Below are 17,168 nucleotides of genomic sequence, written 5' to 3'. Positions count from 1 at the left end.
CTTTCGCATCGATGTTTCTCTCTCTCTTCCTCTCTCCCCCTCCCACTCTACCTGAACAAAAAATAGAAAAATGTCCTCAGGTGAGGATAAAAAAAAAAAAAAAAAAAATTATTGCCCAGCCAGTGTGGCTCAGTGGATTGAGTGTCATACCATGAACTGGAAGGCCCCAGTTCAATTTCCAGTCAGGGCACATGCCCAGTTGCAGACTGTATTCCCAGAAGGGGGCATGCCGGTTCTATGTGTCACCCAAATCGATGTTCTCTCTACTGTCCCTCGCCCTCCTCTCTCTCTAAAAATATCAATAAAGCAATGGCCAAGGTTGGATCAGCGGTCAAAGCGTCAGGCCTGCAGTCATGAGAGACACGGGTTCGGTTCCCGCTAAGGGATGTAACTCGGTGGCAGTTTGTCCCGACGCTGGTCGGTGGTGTGGGTGGCAAAACACTCGCATGTGTTCTTTCACATCGAGTTTCTCCTCTCTCTCTGTTATCTCTACTCCTCCCACTCTACCTGAACGAAAAATAAAAAAAGTGTCCTCGGGTTGAGGTCCAAAAAAAAATAAAATTAAAAATATCCAATAAAAAAACATATGTAAAATAAATCACCCTTTCCCAGGGTTCAAAATCAAAATATAAATGTCAATGACTGCTTCTAAGAAAAAGGGAACATTTTTCAAATGAATAGGAGCAAATAAAGAGAAAAAGTGAGAAAATAAAGTTATCACCCGGTGCTTATGACATGCGGAACAGGTGCAGGTGGGTTCTGATTTGGACGTGCATTTGTAGGTATGATCCCCCCAAACTAGCTGGAAACTTCCCAGTCTTAACTAGAATATGAAGTTAATACCTTGACAAGAAGGCTAGTTGGAGATGCATACAGGCATCTTTCTGGGGGCTGTTCTAAGATAATTTAGCATTAAACACTTGAATAACAGAATCGACTTACTCTACAAGATCTGTTCATAACCCAGTACTTCATATAGACATCCACCTTGCTATACATATAGAACCTTTTCTGGTTCCTCCAGCCCAACAATATCACAACCCCAGACCTATGCCACATGTAGTAAATACATAAGAGGACTGAAAGCACACATAAATATTATCTAAGTATTCTATTAGACCCAGCATGCAATCAGAATGGTAAGAGGACGAATCATTGATCTAGACCTGGCATTCAAAACCTTCAATCTATTGAAATAATTAAAATAAGACATAAAAAATACTTAAGGATAACAAATAGTGGTCTCAAGTTGGCTTCATTTGAACATCATTCAAAACTGTTTGCATAAGCACTAAATGACATCTAATGAGAAAATACAGTGGACATTAACATCTGAATCACGTGAACTCTCTAAATTATCTTGGACACTTCTGACTACTACGAGTTCATTTTTTTTACAAACTTTTTGCCAAACGTAAACGAAGACAGTCCGGCCTGTATAACATATACTTCCACAGGCCTAGCAGGATTATTTTGTCAAGGCCCGTCGTCAATAGCTTAATTTCTTTACTACCCTTCTTGGTGATAAAACTAAATGTACAGATCGAAGTAATGAGAACTGAGGACTTCTAAGCTTCCAGAACCTTTTACTTTCCTGTCCTCCTGAATTTTCCCCTAAATCCCTGCATATTCCTTCACATTCATCTCCATGGGCACCTCTTCTTCTCTATTGGTTAAATACAAAACAAGTTCTCACAAGGAAGCCCAACTTCAACACTGAAGTTATATCTCAAACTCTTTCTGAGTACTATGATGCAGCTCTGTGTTTTACACTTGATCTTAGCCAAAAGGCCGAGAAGTGATAACAGCTCTATGTTTTAAAATCTTTCTCCTGCTTACAACACCAACACCTATGTTCAAACACGTTGAACTCAGTAACAAATTCATTTTCTTGCCACCCCAAAACCATTCCTCTCTAATCCCAATGATTATCAGACATAGCTATATTTAGCACTTATCCACACATTTGCATATACACATCTATGAGTTTCTTCAGGAAAAGGAATGTGTTTTATGCATGTCTGGATTCTCAGTGCCTGGAACATCGGTTTGTGAATACTGAAACAAACAAACAAATTGCTGGTGTTCAACTTATAAGAAGCGGTGCTTTATAGATAAATGCACAGTATACGTTTATAATCAACCACCTAGAAAAACGAATCGTACCATCCCATTTTTAGGTGGTGAAATGGCCTCCAATTCTCCCTGGGAACCGCAGGGCATTAGTATCTGTAGTGTGGACCGCTTGCTTCCTTATAACCATCTATTCCATAATGTCTTCATCATCTCTTTCTACTACCAGGCCAATCGCTGTGGGGAAAAATCTGTAAGAGTCAAAAACATGATACGTGGTTTTATGTGCTTTATCAGGAGTCTTCCACTCCCTCCCCCGAATACCTTTTGTCATATGAGTTCTATTCTGCATAAATTTAATTTATAGGAAGGTCCTTATACTCCAAATAACTACCATTACACTTCCTTAGGACAGCCTCACAGCGTAACAGCTCTCACCGTATGGACCATGTCAAAACAATGGCTCCAACTTCATCTGTGAAAAGATGAGCGATAATAAGAGGTAAAACTTAAAAGTAGATACACAAATAAAAGAAAGACTACATGGTTTAATGAGAACCATATACAAGGCTCTATAAACTGAAATGGCACCCCGGCTGGGTGGTTCAGTTCACTGGAGCTCTGTCCCATGCACCAAATAGGCTGCAGGTTTAATTCTCAGTCAGGGCACATACCCAGGTTGCAGGTTTGATCACCACTCAGGGTGCATATGGGAGGCAACCAATCAATGTTTCTCTCTTACTTTGATGTTTCCCTCCTCTCCCTTCCTCTCTCTCCAAAAATCAATAAAAACATATCCTCGCCCTGGCCAGTTTGGCTCAGTGGTTGAGCATCAGCCTGCAGACCAGAGAGTCCCGGGTTTGGTTCCCGCAAGGGGTATGTACCACAAAAAAAAAAAAAAAATTCCTCAGGTGAGGATTAAAAAAGAAATTATTTTTTAAAAATCCAAATAGACATTACATTCATATATTACTACCTTGAACCTAGGATTAATTTACCACCTTAAACTAAAAATTTATTAAATTAAAATATATGTCATACAATTCCTAGAGTTCAATCAGGAAGAGAAGCTAACTCAAGGGGTTAAATGAGGGAAAATTTATTATTAAAATAACTATTTACAAAGATATAGACACAGCCTGGCTGGTATGGCTCAGTGGTTGAGCATCAACCCATGTACCAAGAGGTTGCCAGTTCAATTCCCGTTCAGGGCACATGTCCAGGTTGTGGGCCAGATCCCCAGTGGGGCGCATGCAGGAGGCAGCCAATCAGTGTTCTCTCTCATCGATGTTTCTATCTCTCTCCCTCTCCCTTCCTCTCTCTCTAAAAATCAATAAAGGAAAAAAAATTAAAAACAACAACAACATGATGCATGGGGTCTGGGAATGTTACATACCTCTAAAGAGGAAGAGAAGGGAACTCTACATCAGTAACATTTTATCTTAAAATATCTGAGACAAATATGGCAGAATATTACACCTATATAATCTAAGTAGCGAGTACAGAAGTATCACAAACTTACATATAAATTTTTTAGTATGTTTGAACTATTTTAAACATTTAAAAACAAAATTTAGCCCTGGCCGGTTTGGCTCAGCGGTTAGAGCGTTGACCTGCGGTCCGGAGAGACCCGGGTTCGGTTCCCGCAAAGGGCACGTACTTCGGTTGCAGTTTGTCCCCAGCCCTGGTTGGTCGTGCGGGTGGCAGCCACTCGATGTGTCCCTTTCATGTCGATGTTTCTCTCTCTCTCTCCCCCTCCCACTCTATCTGTACAAAAAATAAATAAATAAATAAAAACAAAATTTAGAACGAAGAAAATCATTACTACACACTTCAAATATTCAGTTTAGAGATGATGTCTTTATAAAATAATGATCTCATTTTCATTTAAAAATAATGAACAGCCATCTTTTTTTTTTTCTACTTTGAAAGGAAGTTGTTACATTTCCCAAAGTAATTTACCTTCTCTCTATACAATTCTTGGGTTGGACTATTTAGTCTGAAAGCAGTCATTAAGAGCAAAACACTACATTTGTTCTCACCATACCAAGTAAACTCAAGCACAAACAGTAACTGAAATTTACAAACAACATAAATTAGTTGTTTGGTAATATCTGGTAAAGAAATATCCTAGCCCTGGCCAGTTTGGCTCAGCGGTTAGAGCGTCAGCCTGCGGTCCGGAGACACCCGGGTTCGGTTCCCGCTAAGGGCACGTACTTCGGTTGCAGTTTGTCCCCGGCCCTGGTTGGTCGTGCGGGTGGCAGCCACTCGATGTGTCCCTTCACGTCGATGTTTCTCTCTCTCTCCCCCTTCCCCTCTCTCCCCTCCCACTCTATCTGTACAAAAAATGGAAAAATATCCTCGGGTGAGGATTAAAAAAAAAAAAAAAGAAAGAAATATCCTAAATTGCCCTGGCCGGTTTGGCTCAGCGGTTAGAGCATCGGCCTGCGGTCCCGAGAGACCCGGGTTCGGTTCCCGCTAAGGGCGCGTACCTCGGTTGCAGTTTGTCCCCGGCTCTGGTCAGTTGTGCGGGTGGCAGCCACTCGATGTGTCCCTTCACGTCGATGTTTCTCTCTCTCTCTGTTCCTCTCTCCCCCTCCTACTCTACCTGAACAAAAAATGGAAAAATATCCTCGGGTGAGGATAAAAAAAGAAAAAAAAAAAAAGAAATATCCTAAATAAATAAATTAACTTTCTACTTAACCAAATATTTCAACTCCTATTCTCAAGAATCAATCTTTTGCCCTGCAACTAGTCTCTTAATATTTTCTGTGTCATGGACCCACTTGACAATGTTCCAGGCTGAATTGTTTCTCCCTAAAATTCATATATTGAAGTCTTAACCCCTGATACCTTAGAATGTGACTATACTTGGATATAAGGTGTTTACAGATAAGATTAAATTAAAATGAGATCTTTAGGGTGGGCTCTAATCTAACATGACTGGTGTCCATCCTTAGATGAAGAGGAAATTGGGACACAGATGTGTACTGAGAAAGACCCTTTGAAACAGGGATAAGACAACCATTTAAGCCAAGGAGAAAGACTTCCGAGAATACAATCCTGCAGATAGGTGGACTTAGAATTTCTACAACTGTAAGAAAATTAATTTGTTGTTTAAGCCACTCAGTCTTTGGCACTTGGTTATGGCATCCTGGCAGTTTAGGAAACTTATAAATCCCTTCTTAAACTGTTTTAATATATCCACAGAATCCTAGTGAATACCAGGGACCCCATTTTAGGAGCCCTTCCCCTAATTTACCCTTTCTTAGGTAATCTGTTCAACTCCCACAGCCTCAACTTCTACCTAAATACTAATAATTCCAATATCAAATATCTCTTTCAAGTCCTCACCTTCATCTAGACCCACATCTTGTATGTCTTACTGTCCATCAACATCAATTCCACGCAATGTCCCATGAGTACCTCATATTCAACATATCTGAAGCACTATGTTTTCTCTATCCTGTCTAACCTGATTGAAGCCTTGCATGTCAGTTAGTGGACCCAGTCACCAGAGGTAAAAACCTCTATTTTCAGAATCATGAACAGCTTCATATTTCTCACACCTCATCAATTTCTGCCAAATATTTGCTAAATACTTCTCAAATCCCTTCCTCTTTAATACCATTGCCCCTGCTGAGTCAAGCTCTTATCTCAAGAGGGAACTATTACAGTTCAGTACAGGGATTGTGCTTCTATCTCTTCACCTTCTCAATCCTCTTGTTATACAGTGATACCTCGGTTCTCGAACATAATTCGTTCCAGGAGGACGGTCGAGAACCAAATTGTTCGAGAACCGAAGCAATGAAACCCAATAGGAAATAATGGAAACTGGATTAATTCGTTCCAAGCCCCAGAAAATGCCTATTTACTGGCCTAATTTGTATATAATATGTAGAAAAACATAAGTCTCAACAAGAAATAAAGTGTACAGTATGTCTAAGGGTTAAATTCAGTTGTAAAGCGTGACTCTCTCCACAAAGCGTGACTCTCTCTCTGCACTCACACCTGATGACGCAAGCAAGGCGCGCTGGGCGAATGAACGCCATTCGGCTCAACTCGGCTCATCTCGGAAGTTCGAGTTCCAAATATTTGTTCGGATTCCAAGACAAAAGTTTCTCGAATCTCCTGGTCGAATACCGATTTGGTCGAAATCCGAGGCGTTCGAGAACCGAGGTATCACTGTATCACTGCACTATGAACTTTCAAAGTTGTAACTCTGAACCTAAGTCCTTCAATGAAAAGAGGAGACGCACTCAGATTTTCATTATCTACACAATTCAAATCATTCTACCTGGCTGATATTCAAGGCCTAGTATAATCTGGCAGCACTTCGCACCTCATACAATAGTGTAACTGCTAATATGTGGTCCCTAAACATACCATGTAACCTCACTCAGTTAGCCTTTGCATATGCTGTCTCTCTCTACTCCTCTTCATCATCCCCATGACCTTTCTTATAAAGTACCCTGACTGCCCCACACTGAATAAATAACTTTCTTGTCTGCTACCTTTGCACCTTCTACATGTTGTCATTACTAAACATAGTTCATTGAATGAGTTACCCCTTCTAAGAAAAAAACATGTTGCCAATTAAACTCTGCCATGCCATCAATATTAAGAAAATTCTGTTTAAATGTGGTGAAAAATGTACAACAGAAAATAAATAAAATATGGTATGTGTTTACTTGACTGATTCATCTACAAGATTGAGAGCTTCTTGACCTGGTTGGTGCGGCTCAGTTGACTGGGGGTCTTCCCATGCACCAGGAGCTTGCCTGTTCCATTCCCTGTCATGGCACATGCCCGGGTTGCAGGCGAGATCCCAGGTAGGGGACATGCAGGAGACAGCTACTCAATGTTCTGCCCTCATATTGATGTTTCTCTCTTTTTCTCTCTCTCTCAAATCAATTTAAAAAATACAATCTACTGTTAATGACACAAACATTAGAAGGTGAGAGGTTTGATTGCTTTTCACAGTAAACCTTTTAGAAAATATGACCCACTATGTGTAAATACTGGCCATACAGTAATAACTCAAACATAAAATTATATACTTACTTTTGGGAGGGTTTTTTTTTGTTTTTTTTTTGTTTTCAAGTTTTTTCCCCCTTTATTTAATAGGCAATACTAGTCTCAAAAATCTTTTTCTTCATCAGATGTTTGATCCCCTTGCAACATTTTGGGTCTCTGAGCTTGAACATGGAGTTTTACTCCATCAATAACATGACTGTCCTGTTGTAGTGCATTCTGAAGTTCCTCTGAGAAAGAAAATTGAATCCAACCCATACCTCTGTGAAAGCCAGTCTCTTTGTCAAAAGGTACAGCGCACTTTCGGACATGGCCAAACTGTGCCAAGTGTTCTCTCAGCTCACTCGAGCTGGCAGTCCAGGGAATTTTTCTGACAAAAGCAACGGGCCGGCTAGCATTTGCCCGCAGAGCCATAGCGCCCCTCATTGCCGAAGCCGCCATCTTTAGACTCACTTTTGGGAGTTTAAAATACTTTTTATGTGAAATAGGCTTTAAGACCTATTTACACAGCAAAGGAAAAACAAGATGTTTATTCTGAATATCTATAATATAAATATGCATGCTACGGTTATATACTTGGAAAATGAATTATGGAAAAACAACCAAAACCCTCTTTTTAAAGGTTTTTACTGAGTTCTGGCCGGTGTGGCTCAGCAGTTACAGTGTCAGCCCCAACACCGAAGGGTCGGTGTGTTCGATTCCCAGTCAAGAGTGCATTCCTGGGTTGCAGGTTTGAGACCCAGCCCAGTCCAGGCACATGTGCAAAGCACCAATCTATGTATCTCTTTCACATTAATGTTTCTCTCCCTCCTTCCCTTCCACTCTCTCTCAAAAAAATCAATGAAATATCCTTGGGTGAGGATTAACAAAACAAACCAAAAAAAGGTTTCTACTGAAATGTCTTTTCTTCATTGTAGAGTCTTTGTCCCCATTTGTTAGGACATTATATAACTTTGGGCCAGTTACTTAATCTTTTTTATACCTCATTTTCTTCTTCAATAAAATGGGGATAGTAGTATCATCTTCTGTTGGGGATTAACTGAGTTCATTAACATATTAAATGCAATCCATGAAAACCTCTGGGACAGTTATTGGTACACAGTATACACTCAATGTTAGCTACTGGCATTATTAGTATCCATTTTTACCTTACCCATTAAACCATTCCTTTTAACAAAATACTCAATGCACAGCCTCTAGTTCCTTAGATCAGTCAACCCAAAGGTCAAAACAGAGTAAACCGCAGTCTCCAGGAGGCAAAGGCACATACATCCAGTTTTTTTTTGGTCCGGACTGCATCTTCAGGCAGAAAAGAGGTAAGTCATGAAGATCCACTTGGCTTTCCCCAAAGGAAAACTGAAACCTACTGTGTCTCACATTTGAGCAATCAAAACCAAGAACATAAACAGAACATGAGGGGATGAGGGTCAGCACATGACCTCAAAAGAGACTCCAGCTACACTAGAAAAACTAAGAACTTTGAAATCTTTATTTTTATCCCCTACCAATAAAATGCCACCCTCTCCGGAAACAGCATCCTTACTAGGCACAGTTAACAACAGCAACACTTTGTTTCTGTCTCCTTGTTCTCCAACTCATCAAACAAACACAAAATAAGCATCATGTACATCTGTGCTTCCTTTAGGTATCCTGCAAAAATGGAAGCTCTGATTCAGTTGATTTACACTGGACCTTGAGAGTCTGCATTTCCAAAAAACTTGCTGAACTACTGATGCATGACTACACTTTCAGTGCAAGTGTAGCATTATCCCATTTAACCTTCACAACCACCCCACTGGTCAATGTGGGGAGGAACAAACTTTTGCTGTGCCATACAGGTGGGTCAGTAAGATTATTGCTGTTAGTCTCTTATGGGCAAGGCCCCTAATTCCAGCTCTTCTGGGTAAAGGAAGAAGTTTCTCTTGCGCCTGAAGCTAAAACTGACATTAGCTCTAAATAATCCGCATACTACGGAGGCACATCTTGGGGTGTCTGGTTCCGAAGCCAAACAACTGAAGAGCCTGAAGTTGGGGGAAGTTAAGTCACCTGCCCAAGGCCAAAGCACGACAGGAATGGTGAGGCTGACGTTACAACCCGGTCCCCTTAACTCCCTGGTCCCTGGTCCTCTCTACCCCCAGGAAAGCATCCTTCAATTGCACGTGTTCCTAAGAAGCCCGAGTAACTCGGAGAACCCAGCCAACAGGCAGGAGACGGGAGGAGGCAGCGCGAGCGCGCAGCGCCGCCAGGAGGCCGGTCCCGCGCGGCCGCCACTCCCCCCGCAGCTCCGTCCACGCTCGCAAACTGCGGGAACTCCCAAGTTGAAACTCGCGCGCGCACCCCCGACACGGCCGAGTTGCGCAGACACTGGAGAGACGCGACCCTGGCGCCGGTCACTCAAGCCGGGGCTCGACGGGACGACCCCCGGAGGGAGCCTCACTCCCCGCCGCGAGGCCGACGCGCACCCCAAACCCGTTCCTCCGGGGGCCGAGGCCGGAAGGGGCCGCAGGGGGCGGAGACTCCGGGCGCCCGAGGCACTCAGGGAGCCGGGCGGGCGCCGGGCCCGCAGAGCGCGGGGCGGGGAAGGGGCGGGGAGGCGGGGAGTCCCGACACTGGGACACCGGAAGGGGCCGCCGCCGAGGGGAGGGGCGGGTGGGGGCGGCGGCTATGAACCCCACACACAGAAACGGCGCGCTGTGGTCCGGCCGCGCTCACTCACCTCCCCCGTACACGCCGCCGCTCATGGCTGCTGTCGGCGCGATTCCTACGCTGAAGGCCACCCGGCGACGTGGTTGCAACAAGGGCGACCGCGGGTCCTGAGAAGCGCTAGCCTCTGACCCCCTTAACTTCCACCGCCACCCCCCTCAGGCAACAAAGCAGCGTCCACACACCCGGTGCGCAGTCACACTTGCTGTCCTCTCTTTACAGCCAATCACGAGAGGTCCGGCTGTCCTTCAGCCAATGATAACTGGGCTCTGGGGCATCCTGCCGCGACACTGTCATGTTAGCCAATCGAAGGCAGCCAAGGGACCGGGAGAAGGCAAAGCAACAAAAGGAGGGAAGGAATTGGACCGCGGAGCTGGGGGGGCGGGGTATCTGAGTAGGCGGGAGAAGGCGGTGGTGGGAGCAGGACTGGGAGGAGGAAAGTGTAGGGGCGGGTCCAAGGTTGTTGCTGGGCGCGGAGGTGTCCTGGGAACCCGCTAGACCCCGGTGAACCTCTGAAAAGTGTGGAAGGGGGGGGGTGTGGGGGGGGTCTCCACGCGGTGATTCCGGGTTTGGGAGTGTGGCAATGCAGAATTTTTTTTCTAGAAAAAGTATTTTCAACTAACTTTTATGTTGAAATAATAAAACCATTTTGCTGTAGTTTGGGGTAAGGGAATCAGTAATCAATGTAATAGGATTCTGTTATTTTTTTAAAATGGTCATTTATAATTCAAACAAAAAAGATTATATACTATCCCAAGCATATTTAGGCAGTGCTTTAAAAATAATGTGTCATCAATCTCTTTTTATCCTGTGAGACAGATACAGAACTAGTCAGTACTCATCCAAGCAAGTACCTAATCCTAAATAGATGTCCAATCTGTCTGTTCTTTTTTTGTCCCTTCTTTCTGCCAGCTCAGTTGAAATCACCATTGTCTCTTCCCTGGATTACTGCAACAATCTGTTTCTTTACCTCTTGGCCACAATGCAGGCAGCTTGATATGAAAACACCCAATTCTGTAACACAACTCCAACTCAGACCCTCCAGATCAGTGGTATATACTTGTAGTTGATAGCCATTCTTTTGTCTAAATTGGTTTGTCTAGAGCCTAGATGTAACGGGATTCTCTTAAAGAACAATTGAATAAAACCACATTAGTCTCAGTGCCAACAGTGTGGCAGAAAGTGATTGATAGTAGGGTAGAACAAGACTAGTGAGAAAATACCCACTCACTTTTCAGTATAATCACCATATATCTGATCATTTAGATGGAAACCACCACTAACTCAAAGACATAATATAGAAGTCAGCAAATCATAATCCCAGGGCCAAATTCAACCAGCTTTCTGTTTTTGTATGGCCTGTAAGGTAAGAATGACTCTTCCATTTCTCAATGGTTTTTTAAAAATACTTTTAAGGATAATGTTTTCTGATGTGAAAATTATATTGAATCTTATTTCAGTGACCATAAGCTCAGTTTCACTGAAACACAGCCAGGCTTATTCACTTATGGCTGCTTTTGCTCTGTAAGGGCAGAGTTGATCAGTTAAGACAGACTGTGACCAACTAAACTGGAAAACATATTTACTGAGACCCCTTTATAGAAAGTTTATTGACCCCTGAGATAATGGGTGTGACACATCTGGCACAGTTCCCCTAAGTACTTTAAAATATATTAACTTTTGCCACCTTAATTCAGCTGTCACTGTGGATACTGTTTAAATTTGAAGATCTAATCAGTTTTATTAAGTGATTTATGAATCAGGCTCTCCAAGGAGTTGTACAAAATGAAAGGATTTTATAAGAAAAACGGTGGGATAAGGGACTTATTAGGAAAAGAAAATGAAGGACTGTTTTTCAGCTGGGACATCTTTTCTTTAGGGGAAGAGAAAGTGAAGAGTTTTTATTATGTAGAATGCCTCCTCTTTCAATGGGAGCTAGAGAGGGCCTATGTGATAGATTACCTTGTGGTACTTGACCAGAAAATTCCATAATGGTTGACTAAGATTACATTTCTGGGAGAAGTCGAAACTGCAATTAGATCAGGCATTAAATCTAAGTATGGTACTATAAAGTGACACCTTCTGGGGCTGTGGTTTTCTCTTTAACAATTTTCCCCTTTGGATCATACCTCTCAGTTTAACTGAGACATGTGATTAAAGAAAAAAAATTAACATGTTATGATCCCATTTTATAAATTATGACATCTAAAAAGACTTCAAAAGGACCTGAATCTTACAGTGGGAAATAAATGTTAACGGCTATAGCAAAGGCAATTCCAGTAACATTTTTACTACTATTGTTAATAGACAATGAGGTGGTGTGGATACTCCTGTAAATAAACAGTGAATACTTGCACTGAAAATGCTAATACATTTCGTACTTAAAGTAGCAAGTCACAAGACAACATCAATCCAAAAATGTATTTCTGGATGGCTAGCAATTTTTATTTAAATTTGCAAGCCTAATGTAAAAGGCATTGGCAATAAGTTTTACTCATCAATAAAAAGCAATTCTATCAATCCACTGGTAATTAATATACTAAGCAGAGTTGAAAAGCATTTGACTGAAAGCAAAATATTTAGAGAAAATAGACATTTGTACAAAATTATAAAATGCATATAATAAGAATAAATGCATTCCAAGGAAAGCACAAACTTATTTTATAGAGCCAGTTAAAGCCTTGAAAAATTTAAGTGGAAATTGAAATATGCAAAAATGTATAAACATTCTACAAAAGATGGTCATTCTTTTCCTGAGTGTACTAAAGCTATGAAACGTTAAGGTGACAGGAAGGTGGAGGTGTGGGAACACTTTTCAAGGGCACTTCCTTTCTACACACTGCTTCCCTCCTTCTTCATATTCTTGTTTGGAAATCCACATCTGTTGAAAGGTTCCCTGTAAAATGGAAAGAAAAATTAGACATCGTTATTTTACAACTCCCAATCTTTGGAGAAGTCTTAAACCCACTGCCCCCAAATAGTATTCCATTACTCTCGTTTCTGCCTTCCTCCAGAACACCCACAGACACTACTTCAGGTTAGAAGGAATATTAAATCCTTCTATACCTGTTACACTGTCATGAGGACAGAAATAGGCTGTGAAAGGAAGATGGAGGGTTTAGCTATGATCGCTTGGTGCCCATCTAAGACAACAACAGAAACTTAGGAGGCTTGAACCTAGTACAGAATTGAAGAGATGCTCTAGGACTGAGTCATAGTAACATTTAGAACTGAAAAGTGCTCGTCAGAACCAGGACAAAATATCACAAGTACACACACAAGAGTACCAGCACTTTACCAAATAAACATAGATGGTGAAAGGAGGAAAGTGACCAAAGGAGGAAGGAACCTGGGCTACGTGACTAACTCTATTCAAGTGTATTCATACATGGCATCTAGGTTTCCTCTAGGATCTGCTGAAAGACTGGAAATAGAACATAGAGAAGAAATACATGCATGGACAGTTCCAAACATGTAATTGCTTAAAAATGTTTAGCACAAGTACTTGGTGACATCTATCTGATGGCTCTGAAGAGAAGGGAACATTCTCCAGTCCAGGGTGCAGATAAGTACAAGGACTTTTTCTCCTGATCAAGGCAGGCACCAGTCTAAGCAACATGTAAAACACAGCACCATTTGCCCCAAGAACCAATTCCTTCCTTTCTCTCTCTCAGCAACAAGCCAGGGAGCAACCAAAACCTGAGAGGGATTGATTCAATTTTAAATATGCTGCAGGAGTCCTGCCCAGTGCCAATGAGAGTACTACTGGAAGAGGCGTGAACAGGTTAGCAGATTCCCTCCCACTGGTTTGAGAGGAAGTCTTTTTACCAAATTTAGTGTTTTCAGTGGTATATTTAACTTAAATCATTCAACACGAATTGTTACCTATTTTTCAAAGTAGTTTATCTACTCACCAGAGAAGCTAGAATAGAGCCACCAATCCATGAACTGAACCTCCGTTCCACTGTCGTATTATTTGCAATCAGTTTCAACCGCATACTCTAAAATCGAGAGGGAAGAATAAATATTAGTATGATTAAATACAACAGGTGATTCCAATTAGGAAATTCAGCCTTGAGGATTTCCTAACAACTAGTTGAAACAGATTATACGTGATTTTTTATTTTTTTTGCACCAGCTGGGCTTATAATAGGCATAGTTTGACCTACTATATAGATGTTTTAAAAGTACTTTATGGCTTTTAATGTGTAATATTTCATAATAAAATATATAAACCTTAGAAAACAGCATACTAAAGAGTGTGGCATTTACCTTTTATATCCTATAACCGTAAACATCCTTAACACTTACTATAAATCGGGTACCGTGCTACGTGCTACATATATTGCTTCAATTCTTCCAACACGACGTCCAATTATTACCCCAACCTGCAGCCCCTTCAGCAGTCCTAAATGTTCTCACTACTACTCTTTTAGGCTTCATGCGATCCTAATCCTTCTTTCTTAGTTCACCCCTTCACACCCCAACACCCTCTCCCACTTAGAAAATAAAATGCAGACATTAGATGTCAGGTGTTTTATTCATACTGCTTTCCTTTCTAATTAGTGTTTCTGCTGAACTCATACTCTCATCACTATCACTCTCACTTCCTGAATCAAGACATTTTTACCCCCTATCTAGTAATTTGCTTCTGAGGATAGTTCAAAAATTATTGATCTTTTCATTATTCTAAATATAAATACATAATGTGAGTCTTTCACAGTGAAATAATTGTGTGGCAGGAGTTCACTCTGTCATATCAGTGGGTTTTTGCAGGTGAGGAATTGGTTTATATCTAGTACACTGGAATTTTTCCCTGTTATTTCATTAATTTTTAATTACCTCCTAATGAATAAGGATAGATAGTATCTAACTGGTCTTGATAGCTGATTTCTATATTCACTATTCTGGGACTTTCTAAGAAGCCCAATGATTAGCACTATAATTAAGGTATATTCCAGATCAGACTATCTATCCAAGAATCGTGTCCGTTTGTGCCTATATCAATATTTAACACAATTACAAAAAATCTGGCATATGTAAATTATGCCCAAATATGAGAAACCAAAAGACTATCGAATGAATATACAAATACGGTTAGGGTCTATGTAATCCCTAACAAGTGTTTAAGAATAACAGTAGTTCAGAATACCTTACAAGAAACTACGTGATAGAAATTTTAAAATCGAAAGGTTTTGATTGCTACTCTGTTATCAATGTACCATGTAAACTACCTTCTCCTCAAACCAGGTTCTTCTATCACACAGAGATCTTTTTAAAACAAACACAGGGGCTCTTCATCCTCTGCCAAATTCGATCTTTTAAGTCCACTATTAATAGGCGACATTACGTGGTACATGACATGACTCTACCGTGTACCCCAAAGAGACATACTGAAGTTCTAATCCTGGGTACCTGTGAATGTGATCTTATTTAGAAATAGGGTCTTTGTAAATGTAATTAATATATAAATTAAGATGAGGTCATACTAGAGCAGGATGGGCCCTTAGTCCATCATGACTAGCGTTCTTACAAGAAAGGAACAGACCCACGAGGAGAGAATGCCATGACGACAGAGACAAGAGTCTAATGTGGTGTAGCTGCAATCCAGGAAACACTGTGGAAAGCCAGAAAACCGTCACATGCTAAGAAGAAAGGAAGGATTCTCCTTTCAGTAGGTTTTAAAGAGAGCATGGCCTTGCGAACACATTAATGTCCTACTTCTAGCTTCCAGAATGAACTGAGAGAAAATAAATTTCTGGTGTTTTAAGCCACCCACTTTGCAGTACTTTGTTACGGCAGCCCTAAGAAACCAATGCACCATCCATCAAACCAGCCATATTGCTCTCCCCACTTCTGCACAGATGATATGCCAACTACTTTGAGATATTGAAATATGCCACCTTTCCTTCATACTGAGCACCTGGTTTTCCCTCCACATAGATGTCCTTGTATAAATTGTCAACCAGTTAACTCCTATTCAAACAACTTCTTCATGAGGCTTTTCTCTGATACTCTTAGGAAGTTAACTGCTTGTTCCTCACTGTTCCCAAGAGCGCCTGATTCAGGACATACTGAACCACTGAGCACATATTTTCCATGTCTGTTCATCCTTGCAGAATGAGCACCTGCTGGGCAGGGACTATATTTTATATCCCCAGTGCCTAGTAGACTATAGGCACTTAGGTATGGCATCAATGACTAAAATGACAGTCAAATAGTATAAGAGTAACTAACAGATGTCATCTAAGAAAATTTGATTAATAAGGGATATTAACTTAATTGAAGTAATACTGTACCTGGCACACACAAAGTATCAGTCTACTGAAAAACAAACCTTATCTATAAAATGACAGCAGTGGCTGAAGAAAATAACTTAAGAACAAACAAAACTTACAGGGGGAGTTTTCTGAGACAGTTCTCTATTCAACCTGTCAGTGAAGCTCTGTATTAGCGTGTTTCCTCCTGCCACTATGACACTGCCATAGAGACCCTAGGACACAAAACAAAAATAAATTAGTTCCAAATGTTTCCAAAAGTTTTGAACACAACTACAAATAAAACCATAGCTGCCATTACAATTTCATATAGACCTAGTGGCTTAACCCAGTGGTTCTCAATACTGGCCATGCGCATATTCCATAAATTTAGGCAGATTTTAAAACACCAGTGCCTGCCCAGCTGGTGTGGTTCACTGGATTGAGCGTCGTCCCATGGACTGAGAGGTCCCAGTTCAATTCCCCATCAGGGCACATAACAGGGTTGCGGGCTCAAACACCCGTAGCGGGTGTTCAGTGGGTGGCCAATCGATGTTTCTATCTCTCCCTTCCTCTCTTTCCAAAATATCAATAAAAACATATAAATAAATTAAAAACACACACACACACACAAAACACCAGTGCGTGGGCAGTAAAATAAAAATCTCTGGGAATACAGTCTTTATTTTTTATTTATTTTTTAAATTTCATTTGATTGATTGATTTGAAAGACAGAGAGGAAAATGGGGAGAGAGAGATGAAAAACAAAACAAAACATCAATTTGTTGTTCCACTTATGTATGCATTCATTGGTTGCTTTCTTGTGTGTGCCCTGACTGGGGACTGAACCTGCAAGCTTGGTGCATCAGGACAAGTCTAACCAGCTGAGCTACACGAACAGGGCCTGGGGTTTTTATATTGTTTTAGTTGTTTACAGTTCTCCAGATGATTCTAATATGTATTGATGTTTAAGGACCACTAATGCAAAGTCATTATTCTAAAATCCATTATTTTTTGACAGACAGCTGCCAATATTTAATTAGAGGTATATTTTTAACATTTTTTTTCCTTTATTGATTTTAGAGAGAGAGGGAGGGAGAG

The 17,168-nt window shown here is 41.1% G+C and overlaps 3 protein-coding genes and 1 long non-coding RNA gene across 5 annotated transcripts in view; 1 reads left to right on the top strand and 3 right to left on the bottom strand.

The window, feature by feature from the left end:
- The window catches only part of LOC118617334, a 31,994-nt gene extending 18,403 nt beyond the window's left edge, over positions 1–13,591 (top strand). The window contains exon 4 of the long non-coding RNA XR_004956820.1: positions 13,485–13,591. This is a non-coding gene — a long non-coding RNA (uncharacterized LOC118617334). The remainder of the gene's footprint in view (positions 1–13,484) is intronic.
- LOC118617333 (actin-like protein 6A) overlaps positions 1–17,168 on the bottom strand; it is a 38,370-nt gene that overhangs the window by 19,478 nt on the left and 1,724 nt on the right. The window contains exon 1 of one of the 2 annotated variants that reach the window (XM_036243219.1): positions 16,208–16,226. The exons of the other annotated variant lie outside the window; for it this stretch is intronic. The gene's annotated coding sequence lies outside the window, so the exon portion shown is untranslated. Of the gene's footprint in view, positions 1–16,207; positions 16,227–17,168 lie in introns of those variants that run through there. 2 annotated transcript variants of the gene reach the window in all.
- Positions 7,206–7,626, bottom strand: LOC118617332 (SRA stem-loop-interacting RNA-binding protein, mitochondrial-like). The gene has a single exon (XM_036243217.1). The coding sequence runs from the start codon at positions 7,546–7,548 to the stop codon at positions 7,213–7,215; it is 336 nt and encodes a 111-aa protein (XP_036099110.1). The 5' UTR covers positions 7,549–7,626; the 3' UTR covers positions 7,206–7,212.
- LOC118617331 (actin-like protein 6A) overlaps positions 12,232–17,168 on the bottom strand; it is a 31,374-nt gene continuing 26,437 nt past the window's right edge. The window contains exons 12-14 of the mRNA XM_036243216.1: positions 16,208–16,303; positions 13,725–13,811; positions 12,232–12,706 (exon numbers count right to left, since the gene is read on the bottom strand). Of these exons, the coding sequence (XP_036099109.1) occupies positions 12,626–12,706; positions 13,725–13,811; positions 16,208–16,303 (264 nt within the window). The 3' untranslated portion in view covers positions 12,232–12,625. The remainder of the gene's footprint in view (positions 12,707–13,724; positions 13,812–16,207; positions 16,304–17,168) is intronic.

Source organism: Molossus molossus, unplaced genomic scaffold (assembly GCF_014108415.1).
Source record: "Molossus molossus isolate mMolMol1 unplaced genomic scaffold, mMolMol1.p scaffold_m16_p_5, whole genome shotgun sequence".
NCBI lineage: Eukaryota > Metazoa > Chordata > Mammalia > Chiroptera > Molossidae > Molossus > Molossus molossus.
Note: the sequence above shows the minus strand (reverse complement) of the source record. Positions and strands in the feature narration are given on the sequence as shown.